Genomic DNA, 19549 nt, shown 5'->3' with positions numbered 1-19549 from the left:
TTAACGTGGTGATTATTTCAGAATTCATTTCTAAGAAAAGCAAGTTGCGTAAGTAACAACAGCATTAAAATAAACCGTGCGAATTTTGTAACACGTTCTAATGAGAAACTCGTTTTCTAATGAAAGGCGAAGATAACGAACAGTGATAAATCTCATAACTCCTATAAGCAATACAAAATAGATAGTCGGGCGAACACGGAACCCTGGACACACCAGAGTTTCTCATTGTAACAATTTCATTCCCTTACAATAACAATAATTTACTATACGAATGGAATTGCTGCGATTCATTTCTTATAATGGACTTTTGCGAGAAGGGCTGACTTTTACAACCAACAGTTGACTTTGACACGACCTAAATGTACGGAAACGTTTTCCTGACATATCCATATACATGTACATGAATTTAATGATGAACCGATGCAATACACAAAAAATGTTCAAGTTTTTTAAGCATGGTAGAGTTGTACCTGCGCAACTGATGCATAAGGTACACTAGAACTTCAAGCGAAAATGCATAGTGTGACTTCAATAAATTTACTTAAGGAAATCTTTAACATTTATACATAGAATCAATTAATTGTTTTAGATTTTGCGATATTTTCACATGACACGTTACATATATAATGGACAAACGACAAAAACAAAAAAAGAACACAAAATAATCGATATCACATGATATAGTTATTATAAACTGTTAAAGAATATACAGACTCCGTAAATACACATATTTTCTTCATTTATATGTTTATTCTTTGGTTGTATCGACGCGATCGATGTATGAAAGACGAAGATAACGAACAGCGATCAATCTCATAGTATGAGTGAAATATTTTCGAGAGCATACATGTGACCTAGTATCCCCATAAATATTTGTCCCTCAGGTGACCTATTGCAATTAGTAAGCGTCCGTTGTCGTGAGGTGTGCGTTAACAATTGAACATTTTTAACTTTTTCTGGATAACTACCATTTTAATTCTTTCATATATTATAAATTCCATAACTCTTAAGTCCTAAGGAGGCCTTAAGGGTTGAGCAAAAACAAAAACAACGAAAAATTTGTCAACTTTAAAAAATCTCCCCCTCTACAACCTCACATTTGTAAGAAATTCTAAATACATAGACATCTACATGTAGAACAGGAAGGAAACTGCCCAAATTGTACACTCCATGGTCTCCGGAATATAGATTCTGCCTCCAGAGGGTGTGGGGGCGGGGGGGGGGGGGGGCAAATCATTCAAATGACATTTTCTCTAATGCTATTTAGTGGGACTCTCGTTAGTTAAATATTTTGATGAAATAATTCCAGTTCGGGTAAAACAGATTTGTTTAAATAAAATTAAATAAAAAGAATTGTTTAGATAAAAAGAATTGTTTAAATAAAAAGAATGGTTTAAATAGACGTAAACATTAAATTAGATTCACGGCTTTTATTGGTCTGCCCCCACCCTCCAGTTCTATTTAAATGTCAGTATTAAAACGGATTGATTGGGGGCAGGGACCAGACTATAGGGTTTCACTCAAGAGAGTATTTTACGTCCAATATTCGTGTTTATTATTAATCAGTGATTATTGTAAATAATAACTTCTATGTGACGTGCGAGGTATTTGTCTCTCAGTTTATCCTGACCTGTTCTTTATGTCTATGTGGAGTAATGAATTTGATCTAATTTTACCCTTCTCCTTACTTTCTGTCTTTCATCCTATCAAATGTAACATATTCGTCACGTGGTCATTGTCTGTTTGTTTACTACATGTATGTACCAGGAGCCACGCTAGTTCAGAGCAGCAATTTTTGTACACACCGTCCACCCCTTCTACATGTACCTCCATGTACTGTATATACTTTTTGTCAATTAGTAAATAACTGATATTGCCTTGATTTGTTGTTGGCCTTGATTTGTTGTTGCTACCCACCCTTTATTGTTGGCAGGTAATACTTTTATGCTAGTCTTTTTAGATATGTATTTGCAATAGGGGGTCATCTTGTTAGACCCCCTATCGGATGTTTTTATTTTGTGTATATATGTTCTCTTTCTTCAATATTAATTTTATAGATGTATGTAATAGGGGATCATCCAGTCATGTGCAGCATATGCTCTTAATTTTTACTTGGTTTTAATGACCCCCTGTACTGTATATACTTTTCGTCATTTACTAAATAAATGACATTTTCTATTCTCAAACTTGTTCTGATTTGCCTGCTTTGTTAAAAAAAAACACGAGTGCAGTCCACTTGGCTAGTGCTTTTGAGCTAAGGATCATAAATGATGACCGAATACAAACTTCATATTGGATACAATGAATAGATATAAAAATCAACGGGGTTCGAAATGACTGCTACCCGATATGGTGAGAACAACAAAAGAAATCGTTTGACGCTGTGAGTCTTCGGGTAAAATGGGGCTTTAATGAATGATTGGAAAGACGCACAGGGGCTGAGCTCGTTTTGGGTCCGACCTCTGTGATACTATCAATATATATATATTTATGTTTATATTTATATCTAAGGTATCACAGAGTTCGGGCCCAAAACGGGCTAAGCCCCTGTGGATAGACGTATAGTGGGAATGTGTTAGGAATTTTTTTATATTTTGAGGCGACAATGCAAGAATACAGCGACATGAGGCCCCAATCGTGCGCAGATTTTTCAGCGCTGTAAATCAAAGGTTTTTATATGGGGTGGATCGGTAGCTCTCTAGGCTATCCCAATATCATCCCAGAGAGCTACAGATGATGTACATGTAATTCCGAAATGTCGGTACGTTTAGCTTGTTTTGTGTTGTACCTGTGTGTGTTTGAATAAAGCTGTATAACAACTTTATACATTTTTATAATAATAGAAACGCAAAACTCCTGCATAATAAACTTACATTCGATTTTTTAATGGTACAATGGATTTTTGTAAAGTTTAAATCTGTGCGAGTTAAAATTTACACCTAGGTATGCATGCAAAGACTTGATAGCTTTGCGTTTTTATTTTTTAATAATTGTCGGATAAATGAGAGAGGTTCAGATGGATTGGAATGTGATATGCCTACCGTAACAATATACATGATTTTACCAACAATTCGATATTTCATAGATTTAACGATATCGTGCTTCTATACAATACGCAGATGTAAATGTCCAAGTCAGTCGTTGACTGTAAAAGTCAGCTCTTCTCGCAAAAGTCCAATAACAGTATGTGGAAACAGAATCAAATATTCTTTACGAACATAAAACATTAAACAAACACTCCACAAAACACACTTTGTCAATTTCAAAATATCTTCTACATACTTAATATGTTACAGGCAGTGAATGCTAAGTATCATATCTCTGAATAAGACTATATATAATTTCCTTACTTTGAGTGCAGTTGGTTCCATTAAATCCTGGCACACATTGACATTCGTAACCATTAATGAGATCCACACATGATCCATTGTTCTCACAGGGTTTATCAGTACATTCATTGATATCTGCAACAATCAGTAAAGAATCGATTAAAAATAATTGATTTTGGATTCTCTTTTACTAAATACTCTGCAACATCCGTAATAGTCAAGGTAAAACCTTTTAATTCCTGATTTCAATCAAGTATTGAATTATTTCATGAGCACTAAAGATTTCCGTTCGTACACTTCTTTCTTAAACACTGACCGTCTGTACAGTTTTTCCCGTTGAATCCCATTACACATTCGCAATGGTAATCGTTGATGAGGTCTACACAGGTTCCATTATTCTCGCATGGTCCGTCAATACACTCATCGATATCTACCAAAATGAGAAAATAACAATGAACACATGACATGGTTATCCTTATTTGTCGTTGTGTTTGATAGGGACTAGGAAAATATACTGTACTTGTTGAGCAGTTTTTCTCTGCAAAACCAGGGAGACAAACACACTGGTAGTCATTTACAAGGTCCGCACACGTTCCGTTATTTTCACAAGGATCTCCAGCACATTCATCCATGTCTAAAACAGAAACAATTTACAATGTGTTGCGATCAATGAGATCAATTTAACACAACGGGTTTGGAAAATCATTCTCCACTGCAATTTGACGAAACTTACTATTTTCGCAGTTTGTCCCATTAAATCCAGCAACACATTGACATTCGTAGCTATCAATTTGATCTGTACATGTTCCATTGTTCTGACAAGGTTCCACCGCACATTCATCTATATCTGAAATGAAATACATCGATTGTACATGTGCCGAGAAATTCTGTTCAAGAAAATAAACACCATTTGATTATTGGTCTGATTATTTCTAGATTATTTTCTAAAAAAAAAGCAACAAACAAGATATCTAATTAAATTAAAAGACTACAAAAATACGTAGCTCGTTTTAGGGCAAAACTCATTTTGCATCCATTCTCATTATATCTGTATCATGTCCTTATAATAAACATCTTTTTTTTTCAAACGGAACTGATGTGAATTATTTCTAATGATGTAAAACTTATACGGTACCAATTTTGATGCACCAGATGCGCGTTTCGACAAATAATGTATTTTCAGTGATGCTCAACCGAAATGTTTGAAATCCGAAATAACAATGAAGTTTTAGATCTATTATAGGGAAGAACAGTGTGCCAAAAAAGTGGAGTCAAATTCCTCTAAGGATAAGAGCTATGCGTGAGGGAGATAATCCTTAATTTTGAAATGAATTTTTAAATTTTATAACAGCAATTAAATATACATCCGTATTTTCAAGCTAGTAACGAAGTACTTAGCTACTGAGCTGTAGAGACCCTCGGGGACTAACAGTCCACCAGCAGAGTCCTCGACACAGGGGTCATAATGTAAAACTTATACGGTACCAATTTTGATACATCAGATGCGCATTTTGACAAATAATGTTTCTTCAGTGATGCTCAACCGAAATGTTTGAAATCCGAAAAAATAACAGTATGTGCAGATTTAAAATCAAATAGAATTTACAAATCGAAAAATTCAACTCGGAAAAAATTTATTCAAAGACATTTTGTAAATTTACGTACTAATTTCGCAGTTAGTCCCATTAAATCCAGGGACACATTGACATTCGTAGCTATCAATTTGATCTGTGCATGTTGCATTGTTCTGACAAGGTTCCGCCGCACATTCATCTATATCTGAAACGAAATAGTTAGATGGAGAAATGATAGATTGTATCCAAGGAAAGATAAAACAAGTTCAATAGCGTGATATTGAAACAATAAAATACCTTCACTTTCTACATCATGAAAAGCTAAGATAACGAACGGGGATCAATCTCATAAATCCTCTAAGGAATACGAAATTAAAAGTTGGGCAATCATGGACCCCTAGACATAACAGAAATGGGATCAAGTGCTTAGGAGGATTAAGTATCCCCTCCCCAACGGTCACAACCATCGCGAAATCTATGTCTTGATGAGGTAAACAGAGTAATCCATAGTCCAAATCAGTGTGCTAAGAACGGCGTAGCAATCGGTATGAAACATGTCAGACAGGATTTGACTGAATGATAGGTCATATTGGCAAACTAGATCATCCCGACCATAGAATTTGCAAAATGCTGACTTTGAACGAGACTATTGAACCTCTTGTATAATCAAGTTAATTACCGTATTTCGCTTTTATTTAAATCTGATCATATTCAGAGCACTCTCTTGCGCATCGAAACAGTTGAAAGATATAAACACCATTTGTACAGTGTAGGTGATATTGGAACGTTGTTGAATAAATATAGCAGTTTGACGATGGAGATGCTTTAATCATCTCATTAGTCATAAGGTTGGGTTTGTTTTCCATTTTCAATAAAATATCTAAGTATGAAACAGATGTGGAGGCCTCTGTAGTGTCCACTCAGCCGGAGTTCCCAAGACTACATCGAGTCGAAATATGAAAGAAAATTATTATTATTAATGGGTAAAACGTCTTCGATATATCTATATGTCGATTTGAAAGCCACAGCAAAACATTTTGTTTTAACTTGTCATGTAGAGGTGTTTCGATAAACTTTGCTTCGTAAGAATATAAATCAGCTCAATTAACAAAAGAGCTCAATTCGTGCCCATGGGAGTTCCAACAGACTGATGGAAAATCGATCATCAAATAATACAAATATATTGTGCGTGGAATAAGAGTGGTGTTTAAGAAATAATTTTTAGGACATACAATTTCCCTACAATAAATTCGTTTTCCTATCGAACTGAATTCCTGCTATATCATTTGCTATGATGAAAGTCTGTGTAATCTTTGAATTTAAATATGCTTACCGAAATGACAAATTAAACAAACATGAGGCAGATGGGTCACATCATTCACCTGAATCACATTAGTCTTGCCATTGTTCAGCTGTTGTGATTACAGAAAGATGTTTTATCAATTTTAATTCCAGTTAAAAAATTTAACCCCGAAATACGATTGAACCTAGCCTCGAAATATCACAAAATAATTGAAAATGAATCCAAATAACAAAGAGATGCATTAACATCAATATGACTAACAGTATCTTGCTTTTGTGAATAAGATGAAGGTCACAAGGTTATATGGCATGGTATGCGATGAAGACGGTATCATAAGAAATTTATCTACAGCAATGCAAGGTGAAGATAACGAACAGTGATCAATCTCATAACTCCTACAAGCAATGCAAAATAGATAGTTGGGCAAACACGGACCCCTGGACACACCAGAGGTGGGATCAGGTGCCTAGGAGGAGTAAGCATCCCCTGTTGACCGGTCACGCAATATGAAACCTCTCTCGTATATAGTTCAGGAGGTATCAGATGAATAAGATTTTTATTAAAAGTATTAAAAAAAAATTCAGGTCAAGGTCACAAGATCAAATACAAAGTATATCACTGTATTGCAATAAAGAATCTATATACAAAATATAAAAGGTTTATCTCAAATAGTTTAGAAAATATTCACAAAGTCAGATATTAAAAAAGTGGGTCTGACTCCAAATCAAGTTCACAATGTCAAGCTTCATAGAAACGTAATCTTCACTATGTCAAAAAACTGCCATGTGAAACTGAATAGCCCTGGTCCAGTTCTTCATCAGAAGAATATTTCAAAAGCATACTCATTATATTTGTACGCAAAACTAGAATCCCTTATTGTGGCTCCACACTACTCCGGGGTCAATGGTTTTTAACAAACTTGACTCTGAACTATGTCACGAAGGTTTCATGCGAATATGAAATTTCCTGGCCTAGTGGTTTTTGAACTCATAAATTCTTGTATTTTCGTAATGACTTCCCTTTTGAAGGGATATGAGCCTTCCTTTCAACAGACTTAAATCTCCTTTTCCACATGGATCATTTCTACAATGTTTGATTGAAATTGGTCCAGAGGTTCTAGAGCAAAGAAGTGAAAAGTCTACAAACAGAAGGAATATTTTAAAAGCATATCCTTTATACTTGTATGTAAAACTAGAATCCTTTATTGTGGCTCCACACTACTCCGGGATCAATGGATTTAACAAACTTGAATCTGGAGTATGTCACGAAGGTTTCATGCGAATATGAAATTTTCTGGCCTAGTGGTTGTTGCGAAGACTCTTAAATTCTTGTATTTTCGTAATGATTTCCCTTTGGAGGGATATGAGCCTTCCTTTCAACAGACTTAAATCTCCTTTACCAAATGGGTCATTTCTACAATGTCTCATTGAAATTGGCCCAGAGGTTCTAGAGCAAAGAAGTAAAAAGTCTACAAACAGGGGAACGCACGACGGACGGATGAATAGAAAGACAAAAGACAGGTCGACCAGAAAAGCTGATATGAGGTTTCATCTCAGGTGAGCTCACCCACATGACGCACAAATGTATACCGTCGATGAAATCAGGTTAACACAAAAGCTTTAGTAAAAAAAATTTCAACTGCTAATTACCGAAACTTACTATTCTCACAGTTAGTCCCATTAAATCCCGCAACACATTGACATTCGTAGCTATCAATTTGCTCTGTGCATGTTCCATTGTTCTGACAAGGTTCCGCCGCACATTCATCTATATCTGAAATGAAACACATCCATGGTACATACATGTATGCCGAGAAATTCTGTCCACGAAAATAAACACCATTTGATTATGGGTCTGATTATTTCTAGATTATTTTCTAAGAAAACCAAGATACCTAATTATATAAAATGAACACACAAAATACGTTGCTCGTTTTAAGGCAAAATGAATTTTGCATCCATTCTAATTGCATCTACATCATGTCCTTATAATAAACATCATTTCTTTTCAAACGGAATTGATGTGAATTAATTCTTATAATAACGGTCTGTGAAGACGTATGAAGAGCCATTCTCTGTAAGCATCAAAACATGTGGACAACGACCGACACGGATTTTGACGAAATTTTACACAAAGTATACATACTTCAGTATTTTAATCATGACACCTTTAAAAATGGGCTTTGACTTGTGTTTCCATGGCAACAAGACATACAATTTTGTGCAAAGACGTGCCCCTGAGTAAATATTGGATTTTCCTTTATAAAAATGTGTATATTCATTTTTCATTTAATTTCCATTGCTATTTAATTAAGCTATGTTGTGTGTAATTTTTAAAAATAAAATTAATTTGCTGCAACGCCTTAACATGAAATATATGCCCTCAAATACCCCAAAATCCCACTGAAAATGAGAGAAAATTGTTTCAATTTTGTGCAGAAACACAACCACTGGTGGATTGTTCTTACATTGTTAAATGTGTATCGTATCTACTAGAATAACATATCAAAAAAAATTAGAGATGTCATATTTCATTTAAGAAAATAAATTATTTTAAAATTTGCGCTATTGCGAAAATATGCGAGTTTTTCCGAAATCTAGATCACCTCGACTCTTGACTGCAATTCGTATTCTAAGTATATTCATGATCAAGACAAGTTACGTCCCTTTTCTGAAGTGAAAGTGGAAATTCGTGAGTGGTGATTTGGATATTTTGAGCTGGGTTAAGTCTTTAAATCAACTAGAATTTTACATTTGATACTTAAGTGTTTGTCGTAGACCGTTATGCTCTCGATGGGTAGCTTTCAATGATTATGTATCAGTGGATTTACGCTGCAATCGTGATTATAACAGGGAGAACTTGTGTGCAAAAACTTCCAAGAAGATTAGCCGAAAAAGAAACGCACAGGTGGCATTAAATGTGTCCAATGCTGTTGTCATAACAATTCAGATACGTAAGTACTTTACTATCATTCATTTTGCCTCAGTTTGTAAAATAAGTAGACAGTAAACAAATATGTAGATCTATCCAATTCCATATGCAATTCACCCTTGAATATAAACTTCAAACAAAATCTTGTACGTGAGAAATGCCTGTGCCGATAGGTGTTTGTGAATAAGATTTATCACATTAACTTTAACGTTTGTAAATATTCATAAATCTGTCAATTTAATTTTATTTTGAAGTTTGCAATTGCTCATTCTGATGTTATTTAAACTTATTAATCAGCAAGAAATATTTATTATTGCTAATATACATTTGTAGCTCTGACAGCCAGGGGTGCAGATTCAAGATTGGATGTTCTATATGAAATTAAGACAGGGATATTTTCTGTGAGGAATGTATAAGACTTAGCATCATCATTATGACAACACAGTTGTGGGTCATTAAAATTTAAGTGGATCCAACATGGCTGGAACTTGTTTAAAGATTGTTCGACTGGAATATGTGTCCACTGAGAAAATCACAGAGACTGAAACTGTTGGAGAATATTTGATGACTTGTTTTTGAATTTCTCGTCCCCTTTCATGAAAGGAACGGTACTCAACTGAACAATGCAACTGTACATGCCCATTACAGAAAAATACTGATATATATGCAAAAACAAATATAGTCTGTTAGTCATTGTTTACAAACTCATTTTTAGATAAAGCTTGAACATATAATTGAAGATTGTTTAAGGGCAGATGATACAAACAATTTTTTCTTTCGAAGAGACTTTATATGATGTCATTCTTTTATAAAAGTGGATAATTCCTTGAATTCTTTTCCCCTTTGACTTGGAGAGTGAAATATTTTCCGTATTTCCAAAAAAGTACAAAACAATAGTTATCATGGTAAACTAGTCTATTCTTCATTTGTTTACCTTTTCTATGCCTAAAAAAATGGTTGTCGGGGAGAACAGAGTGTACTGATATTAGATTTACAACATAACATGTAAAATATTAATGCATTACAAATTTTACACTTGGAAAATATCAATTGCTGCTTCAATAAAATTACATATATGGACATTGCACCCTCAGTAAAGGTTTACAAATTAAAATAAACTTCATAATATGTTGACTTAATGTTTAAAGTGTAATATAAACTTAAAAATCATATACCATACGGGGTGAATTTTCTGAGTAGAAGCAAAATTGTAAAAATCACATTGGTTGATTTTCTAAAGACAAAGAAGAGTTATCTCCCATAATATAAGAGTAAAATTTTACAACTTCTGAAAATAATTTACAATGACATTTATGATTTTACTGTTCGTTGTTTTTTGATTTTGTTTTGTTTTGTTTATGTTTTTGTTTTGTCACTCTTGATTTTCCTTTGCTATTCATCTCTGAAAAAAATAAAGAAATGCCTAATACAGGATCTCTTTGATGTGCCACTTTACGTTAGTTTCTGCATTATGACGTTTCCCAGTAGAAACAGGAGAAAGATGGCTGCATGCTTCCTGCTGACATCTCATATATAGCAATGATCCAAGTCCATACCGTTTTTCGTACTCACAATGTCTTATGCGTTGTTAAATCTAGTGGTCTACCACATGCAGCACAACCTTTTTCCAAATTGTCCACTAGAATTCCAAGTTCCACAACCCGTCTCCCACTTCTCCATCAAATCACCTCCTCATGTTCTTCTTCCGATTCTTCACTCTCTGATTCATCAGATGGATATGTGTCTTCATTTCCTAGGCATTCTTGTGAATTATCACCAGTCGAACAATTTTTTCTTGATTCATCCAACTTCTCCTCGATCACATCAACATTCACTATCTTACGTCCAAGGGATAATGCATAACCTTTCGTAGCATTCTGTAACCTTTGATGACGTTTTTTACCAATAATTTTTCCTGATTATTTCCTCCTGAATGATTCTGGCACCATAATTGTTTACATTGTTTACTGACCCCCTTCCTGCTCTTAAAACACAGAAGAGTTCCAAACAACTATAAATGAGAAAACCAAAACCAACCAAACTATTTTTTACCATGGAAACTCTTCAGTGCTAAAGGTAGAAAAATTTGTTTATATCATCTGGCCTTAGTATATTTTCTGGACTGACTGAGAGCTTCACAGACTGTAATTTAAAATGTGCAATTTTAATCTAATAGAAAACAATCAGGATAAGTCTGACAGAAACAGGACAACTTTAAATTCATATTCTTAATATAACCAAGATGGACACAACATTTGCTTTTAAAAACAAAATAATACCCCACCCCCACCCCGAATTGGAAATTGAGCAGTATTTTTTGTAATGCATGCATCTTATAAGTCATTCATCTACATGTATGACACATAAAAACATATCATAATTTTGATACAAAACCAAAACCTGTTTTTAACAACAGCAATGGATGTTTTGGGAATTTTAATGAGCATTGATTTTGCATTGCAAATCCTTTTTAATGCCATCATCACAGAATCTGGTATTCATGGAAATGAATGAAATTATTTGCAACAAAGTAATTAGAAAAGTGCACTTATGTACTTATGGAGAAAGTACTGACAAAAGCCAAAAGGCCAACCCTATTCAGTTGAGTTTTTTCCCACTAAAGTTGGATTAATCGAGAAATAAAGAAATGAAACGAAAGGGTGGTGTATTGGTGTAAATAGATTATGACCTAAGTAACATCATCGTTCTGGTACCTTGCAGCTTTAGTTGACAAACAAAACAATTTAGAAATCGTTAGTACATATGTATGTGGGTAGCTGATAAAAATCAGTGTCAAGAAAATGTTGGGAAAAGAGTGCATACCCAGTCATTAATATACTACAGTTACATGTAGCTGCTACAGTTCCTATAATATTTAATGTTTCCAAGGAGACAAAAGAGTCAGATTACCAACATTTTCATAACAGGACTTTTGGACTAGCTATCCCTGGTCAAAACTGACTCAACTGAGTATAAGTAAGTAAAATACTTGTAGTTTAAAATGTAAATGAAAAGAAATCTAAATCGCCAACATAATGTTTCCATGGGAGTAGTTTTCTATAGCAACTATACTACAAATTGAATTCCTTCTTAATTAGTATATTTTAACAAGCCTATGAATACAAAGAAAAAGTTATGATCATGATGATATTATAGAATAAATCTACTGAAGTACATGTACATTAAATTGTTTTCAATGAATATGGTTGCTGGCCCTATCGTTTCCATAGTAACACATTTTTCTTCATATTTTCCCCTTTGTAATAATTAAATTCAAATGATTAAACAGTCATATAATGCTTTTACAGGAAATACCTAGAGATAAATTTATATGTAATTTTATCTTGTGAAAAGTAAAAATTCTATTCAATACAAAGTAATTCAAACACATTAAAAAAAATTAATTTTCATTTTAAATGTAATAATCTTCTACCAATGCCTTTTGACTTGAAGATTTTGTTAAATGTTTGCTACACCAACTAATCCAACTTATGACTAATCCATGGACATTATGAAATGTGTACTTTATAACAAATATTAAGATTATGATAGAACACTTTCACTTAATAATAGGCACACACACGTTTCTGCTTCCTGACACAAATCAGTTTTATAGTCAGCACTTTTCTTCAAAACTTAAAGGAACCATATACATGTATCTTATAATGGTTGCTATGGTAACAAAAGAATTAATCATTTATATTGCTAATTTAAGCAGACTTTTACATCAATTTATATGTTCAAATATAATATGACAATGAGTTTACACTATCACATGGTAATAAGCAGACCTGAAATGCTTTCTGATACAAATTAGCATACTAGTTTACTTATTAAAACCTTGTTATAAAATACTGAAATATGGTTGCTATGGAAACTGAAATATTTCATAACATGAGAATTCATGGTAATTACCATTGTTTATGCCAAATTTAATAGATTAAGGATATTATATTGATAAATTATAAAAATTTGATTCATATATTCATATTATGAGATTTTTCATATTACCATGGCAACCAATTTTTCAACCTATATAATTTTATTTAGCAAAATAAGACATTGGTCGTTTTTTTTAAATATTTTACACATAATGGGATGAATTAAATCATGTATAACTTTCATTGATGTGTGTTGTTGTGTTTTCTTGTAAATGATGTCATCAAATGGCTTAAAAATGATTTTTTTTCAAAATTAGTCAAAATGCTAAAACATTGATTTTTCAACCTGAGGAAAAATAGGTAATCCAATATTGATTTATTGATGTTTTATTAAGAATTTATTATGCTGAACCTAATCTTTAAGCAAGCACTAGAGAAATTTGTACATCAGTAAAATTATTTTATTTATGTTTAATCAAAAACAAGCCAAAATGAGCATTTTTAAGCAAGATGCAGTTTTCACAGTGTTCATGGTACCATGGCAACGGTACTTCAATTTCGAATTTTGGTACCAAATTCTATGAGAAGGTATCAAATAATCACTATATGCCAAATTTCAGCAAAATCGGTGAGGATACCTTTCCACCCCTATAATAAAAATTTTGATGCTTACAGAGAATGACTCTTAATTCAATTCAACACCCAAAAAAATAATTCAAAGACACATTTTGTAAATTTACTTACCATTCTCGCAGTTAGTCCCATTAAATCCCGCAACACATTGACATTCGTAGCTATCAATTTGATCTGTGCATGTTCCATTGTTATGACAAGGTTCCGCCGCACATTCATCTATATCTGAAACGAAATAGATAGCGAAAATGATAGATTGTTTCCAAGGAAAAATAAAACATGAAGAAATGATAGATTGTTTCCAAGGAAATATAAAACAAGTTCATGAGCTTGATATTGAAATAGCAAAAAGTCGTTACTTTCTACATCATGAAAAGCTAAGATAACGAACGGTGATTAATCTCATACTTCCTCTAAGGAATACGACATAAAAACTAGGGCAATCACGAATCAAGTTCACAATGTTAAGCTTCACAAAAACGTAATATGTACTATGTCAGAAAACTGCCATGTAAAATTGAATAGCCCTGCTCCAGTTGTTCATCAGAAGAATATTTCAAAAGCATACCCTTTATATTTGTATGTAAAACTAGAATCCCTTATTGTGGCTCGACACTACTCCGGGGTCAATGGTTTTAACAAACTTGAATCTAGAGTATGTCACGAAGCTTTCATGCGAATATGAAAATTCCTGGCCTAGTGGTTGTTGGGAAAACTCTTAAATGCTTGTATTTTCGTAATGATTTCCCTTTGAAGGGATATGAGCCTTCCTTTCAACAGACTTAAAATCTCCTTTACCACATGGGTCATTTCTACAATGTCTCATTGAAATTGGTCCAAAGGTTCTAGAGCAAAGAAGTGAAAAGTCTACAAACAGGGGCCCGCACGACGGACGGATGAATAGAAAGAAAAAAGACAAAGCTGAACCAGAAAAGCTCACGTGAGGTTTCATCTCAGGTGAGCTCACCCACATCACGCACAAATGTATACCGTCGATGAAATCAGCTTAACACAAAAGCTTTAGTTAAATCTTTTTCAACTGCATATTACCGAAACTTACTATTCTCACAGTTAGTCCCATTAAATCCCGCAACACATTGACATTCGTAGCTATCAATTTGCTCTGTGCATGTTCCATTGTTCTGACAAGGTTCCGCCGCACATTCATCTATATCTGAAATGAAATACATCCATGGTTCATATCCCGAGAAATTTTTTCCAAGAAAATAAACACCATTTAATTATGGGTCTGATTATTTCCACATTATTTTCTAAGAAAAGCAAGATAACTATTTAAATAAAATTAACATACAAAATACGTAGCTCGTTTTAAGACAAAATTCATTTTGCATCCATTCTAATTGCATCTATATCTTGTCCTTGTAATAAACATCATTTCTTTTCAAACGGAATCAATGTGAATTATTTCTAATAATAACAGCATGTGAAGACCTAAAATCAAATATGGTTTACAAATGTGAAAAATTCAACATCCAACAAATTAATTCAAAAATACATTTTGTAAATTTACTTACCATTCTCGCAGTCAGTCCCATTAAATCCTGCAACACATTGACATTCGTAGCTATCAATTTGATCTGTGCATGTTCCATTGTTCTGACAAGGTTCTGTCGCACATTCATCTATATCTGAAACGAAATAGTTAAATGGAGAAATGATAGATTGTTTCCAAGGAAAAATAAAACATGAAGAAATGATAGAGTGTTTCCAAGGAAATATCAAACAAGTTCAATAGCTTGATATTGAAATAGCAAAAAGTCGTTACTTTCTACATCATCAAAAGCTAAGATAACGAACGGTGATCAATCTCATATTTCCTCTAAGGAATACGAAATAAAAACTAGGGCAATCACGGTCCCTTGGACATAACAGAAATGGTATCAAGTGCTTAGGAGGAGTAAGCATCCACTGTCCACTGGTCACACCCAACGCGAACTCTTATGTCTTGATGAAGTCAACGGAGTAATCCATAGTCCATATCAGTGTGCCAAGAACGGCCTAACAATTGGTATGAAACATGTCAGACAGGATTTGACTGAATGATAGATCATATTGGCAAACTATATCGTCATAACGACCATAGAATTTGCGAAATGCTGACTTTAAACAATACTATTAAACCCCTTGTAACATCAACTTGATTACCGTAGCACTCTTTGATTTACAAGAGGCCCATGGGCCACATCGCTCACCTGAGAAAAGAGTGTTTATGTTTTAAACCCAACATGGCAGGTGTGAGCACAAAATCAATAGGGGGTCATACACGTTGTAAATATGTGCATTAAGTGTGTAATTATAACAATTGAATGCCCTTCAGTCAAAGATTTTTGGTGCCAAGATTAATGATATTCACCAAGTTGTTCAAAAGGAATCGACGGCGAGTTTTCTTCTTCTTAATTTATAAATGAAGACAAAAATGAAATTATATCACTAGATTGATTTGGATGCAAAACTAACAAGAGCAGAAAAAATTGAAAATTTATCTACATTTTTTCCTATATATTCCCATGTAAAATTTCTTAAACACTCCTCCTTATATATTCCCATGTAAAAAAAAATCAAAAAAAAAAAATCGATCTTCTATGTGACCCCAACCTTCGCCAGGGGACCATGAATTCCACAAATTTTAATCTGCACTACCTGATAATGCTTTTACATTAAAATGACTAATCATTACTATGCTCTTCTTGAGATGAAGATTTTTGAACATATATATTTTTTAAATATTTCAATGTCAAACTTTGAACCCCTATTGTGGCCCCTCCCTACCCCCTGGGGGCATGACTTGAACAAACTTTAATTTACACTACCTGAAGATGCTTCCATATAAATATGATTAATCACAGCTTTGCTATTCTTGAGAAGAAGATTTTTAAAGATGTTCCCTATATATTTGTGTGTAAAACTTTGATCCCCCTTGGGGCCCAATCTTATCCCCGGGGGCCATGATTTGAAGAAACTTGAATCTGCACTATGTCAGAAAGTTTTCATGTAAAAATCAGCTTTTCTGGCTCAGTGGTTCTTGAAAAGAAGATTTTTAAAGATTTTCCCTATATATTTGTATGTAAAACTTTGATCCCCTATTGTGGCCCCATCCAACCCCAGGCGCCCATGATTTGAACAAACTTGAATCTACATTATGTCAGGAAGCTTTCTTGTAAATCTCAGCTTTTCTGGCTTAGTGCTTCTTGAGAAAAAGATTTTAAAAGTTTTTCCCTATATATTTGTGTGCAAAACTTTGATCCCCCCTTGGGGCCCCATCCTATCCCCGGGGGCCATGATTTGAACAAACTTGAATCTGCAATATGTCAGGAAGCTTTCTGGTAAATTTCAGCTCTTCTGGCCCAGTGGTTCTTGAGAAGAAGATTTTTAAATGACCCCACCCTATTGTTGCATTTTTGTGATTATCTCCCCTTTGAAAGGAACATGGCCCTTCATTTGAACAAACTTGAAAGCCCTTCACCCAAGGATGCTTTTGGCCAAGTTTGGTTGAAATTGGCGCAGTGGTTCTGGAGAAGAAGTCGAAAATGTGAAAAGTTTACAGACAGACAGACGGACAGACAAACAGACGGACGTTGGACAAAATGTGATCAGAATAGCTCACTTGAACCTTCGGTTCAGGTGAGCTAATAATCTGATCATATTCAGAACACTCTCTCGCGGATCGAAACACTTGAGAGATATAAACACCATATGTACAGTGTAGGTGATATTGGAATGTTGCTGCATAAATATAGCAGTTTGACGATGGAGAAGCTTTAATCATCATGTTAGTCATGTAGTTGAGTTGTTTTCCATTAGATATTAAAAAAGTAGGTTTGACTTCAAATCAAGTTCACAATGTCAAGCTTCACAAAAACGTAATCTTCACAATGTCAGAAAACTGCCATGTAAAATTGAATAGCCCTGCTCCAGTTGTTCATCAGAAGAATATTTCAAAAGCATACCCTTTATATTTGTATGTAAAACTAGAATCCCTTATTGTGGCTCGACACTACTCCGGGGTCAATGGTTTTAACAAACTTTAATCTGGAGTATGTCACAAAGCTTTCATGCGAATATGAAAATTCCTGGCCTAGTGGTTGTTGGGAAAACTCTTAAATGCTTGTATTTTCGTAATGATTTCCCTTTGAAGGGATATGAGCCTTCCTTTCAACAGACTTAAAATCTCCTTTACCACATGGGTCATTTCTACAATGTCTCATTGAAATTGGTCCAAAGGTTCTAGAGCAAAGAAGTGAAAAGTCTACAAACAGGGGCCCGCACGACGGACGGATGAATAGAAAGAAAAAAGACAAAGCTGAACCAGAAAAGCTCACGTGAGGTTTCATCTCAGGTGAGCTCACCCACATCACGCACAAATGTATACCGTCGATGAAATCAGCTTAACACAAAAGCTTTAGTTAAATCTTTTTCAACTGCATATTACCGAAACTTACTATTCTCACAGTTAGTCCCATTAAATCCCGCAACACATTGACATTCGTAGCTATCAATTTGCTCTGTGCATGTTCCATTGTTCTGACAAGGTTCCGCCGCACATTCATCTATATCTGAAATGAAATACATCCATGGTTCATATCCCGAGAAATTTTTTCCAAGAAAATAAACACCATTTAATTATGGGTCTGATTATTTCCACATTATTTTCTAAGAAAAGCAAGATAACTATTTAAATAAAATTAACATATAAAATACGTAGCTCGTTTTAAGACAAAATTCATTTTGCATCCATTCTAACTGCATCTATATCTTGTCCTTGTAATAAACATCATTTCTTTTCAAACGGAATCAATGTGAATTATTTCTAATAATAACAGCATGTGAAGACCTAAAATCAAATATGGTTTACAAATGTGAAAAATTCAACATCCAACAAATTAATTCAAAAATACATTTTGTAAATTTACTTACCATTCTCGCAGTCAGTCCCATTAAATCCTGCAACACATTGACATTCGTAGCTATCAATTTGATCTGTGCATGTTCCATTGTTCTGACAAGGTTCTGTCGCACATTCATCTATATCTGAAACGAAATAGTTAAATGGAGAAATGATAGATTGTTTCCAAGGAAAAATAAAACATGAAGAAATGATAGAGTGTTTCCAAGGAAATATCAAACAAGTTCAATAGCTTGATATTGAAATAGCAAAAAGTCGTTACTTTCTACATCATCAAAAGCTAAGATAACGAACGGTGATCAATCTCATATTTCCTCTAAGGAATACGAAATAAAAACTAGGGCAATCACGGTCCCTTGGACATAACAGAAATGGTATCAAGTGCTTAGGAGGAGTAAGCATCCACTGTCCACTGGTCACACCCAACGCGAACTCTTATGTCTTGATGAAGTCAACGGAGTAATCCATAGTCCATATCAGTGTGCCAAGAACGGCCTAACAATTGGTATGAAACATGTCAGACAGGATTTGACTGAATGATAGATCATATTGGCAAACTATATCGTCATAACGACCATAGAATTTGCGAAATGCTGACTTTAAACAATACTATTAAACCCCTTGTAACATCAACTTGATTACCGTAGCACTCTTTGATTTACAAGAGGCCCATGGGCCACATCGCTCACCTGAGAAAAGAGTGTTTATGTTTTAAACCCAACATGGCAGGTGTGAGCACAAAATCAATAGGGGGTCATACACGTTGTAAATATGTGCATTAAGTGTGTAATTATAACAATTGAATGCCCTTCAGTCAAAGATTTTTGGTGCCAAGATTAATGATATTCACCAAGTTGTTCAAAAGGAATCGACGGCGAGTTTTCTTCTTCTTAATTTATAAATGAAGACAAAAATGAAATTATATCACTAGATTGATTTGGATGCAAAACTAACAAGAGCAGAAAAAATTGAAA

The 19549-nt window shown here is 34.1% G+C and overlaps 1 protein-coding gene and 1 long non-coding RNA gene across 9 annotated transcripts in view; one reads left to right on the top strand and one right to left on the bottom strand.

Annotated features, from left to right (window-relative positions):
• The window catches only part of LOC125645869 (neurogenic locus notch homolog protein 1-like), a 132422-nt gene that overhangs the window by 21991 nt on the left and 90882 nt on the right, over positions 1–19549 (bottom strand). For all 8 annotated transcript variants that reach the window (XR_008796238.1, XR_008796242.1, XR_008796241.1 and 5 more), the window contains 11 exons: positions 18587–18700; positions 18112–18225; positions 15187–15300; positions 14712–14825; positions 13763–13876; positions 7866–7979; positions 4995–5108; positions 4063–4176; positions 3850–3963; positions 3646–3759; positions 3351–3464 (listed from right to left, as the gene is read on the bottom strand). Coding sequence is in view for 1 of the 8 variants with exons in the window: in XM_056141782.1 (XP_055997757.1) it covers positions 3351–3464; positions 3646–3759; positions 3850–3963; positions 4063–4176; positions 4995–5108; positions 7866–7979; positions 13763–13876; positions 14712–14825; positions 15187–15300; positions 18112–18225; positions 18587–18700 (1254 nt within the window). In the remaining 7 variants the exon portion in view is untranslated. The remainder of the gene's footprint in view (positions 1–3350; positions 3465–3645; positions 3760–3849; positions 3964–4062; positions 4177–4994; positions 5109–7865; positions 7980–13762; positions 13877–14711; positions 14826–15186; positions 15301–18111; positions 18226–18586; positions 18701–19549) is intronic.
• On the top strand, positions 8879–13261 carry LOC130047187 (uncharacterized). The gene is made up of 2 exons (XR_008796245.1): positions 8879–9159; positions 9471–13261. It is a non-coding gene; the product is annotated as an uncharacterized LOC130047187 (long non-coding RNA).

This window comes from Ostrea edulis, chromosome 6 (assembly GCF_947568905.1).
Source record: "Ostrea edulis chromosome 6, xbOstEdul1.1, whole genome shotgun sequence".
Classification (NCBI taxonomy): Eukaryota; Metazoa; Mollusca; class Bivalvia; order Ostreida; family Ostreidae; genus Ostrea; species Ostrea edulis.
The sequence above is the reverse complement of the archived record's forward strand: the minus strand, read 5'-3'. Positions and strand labels throughout refer to the sequence as shown.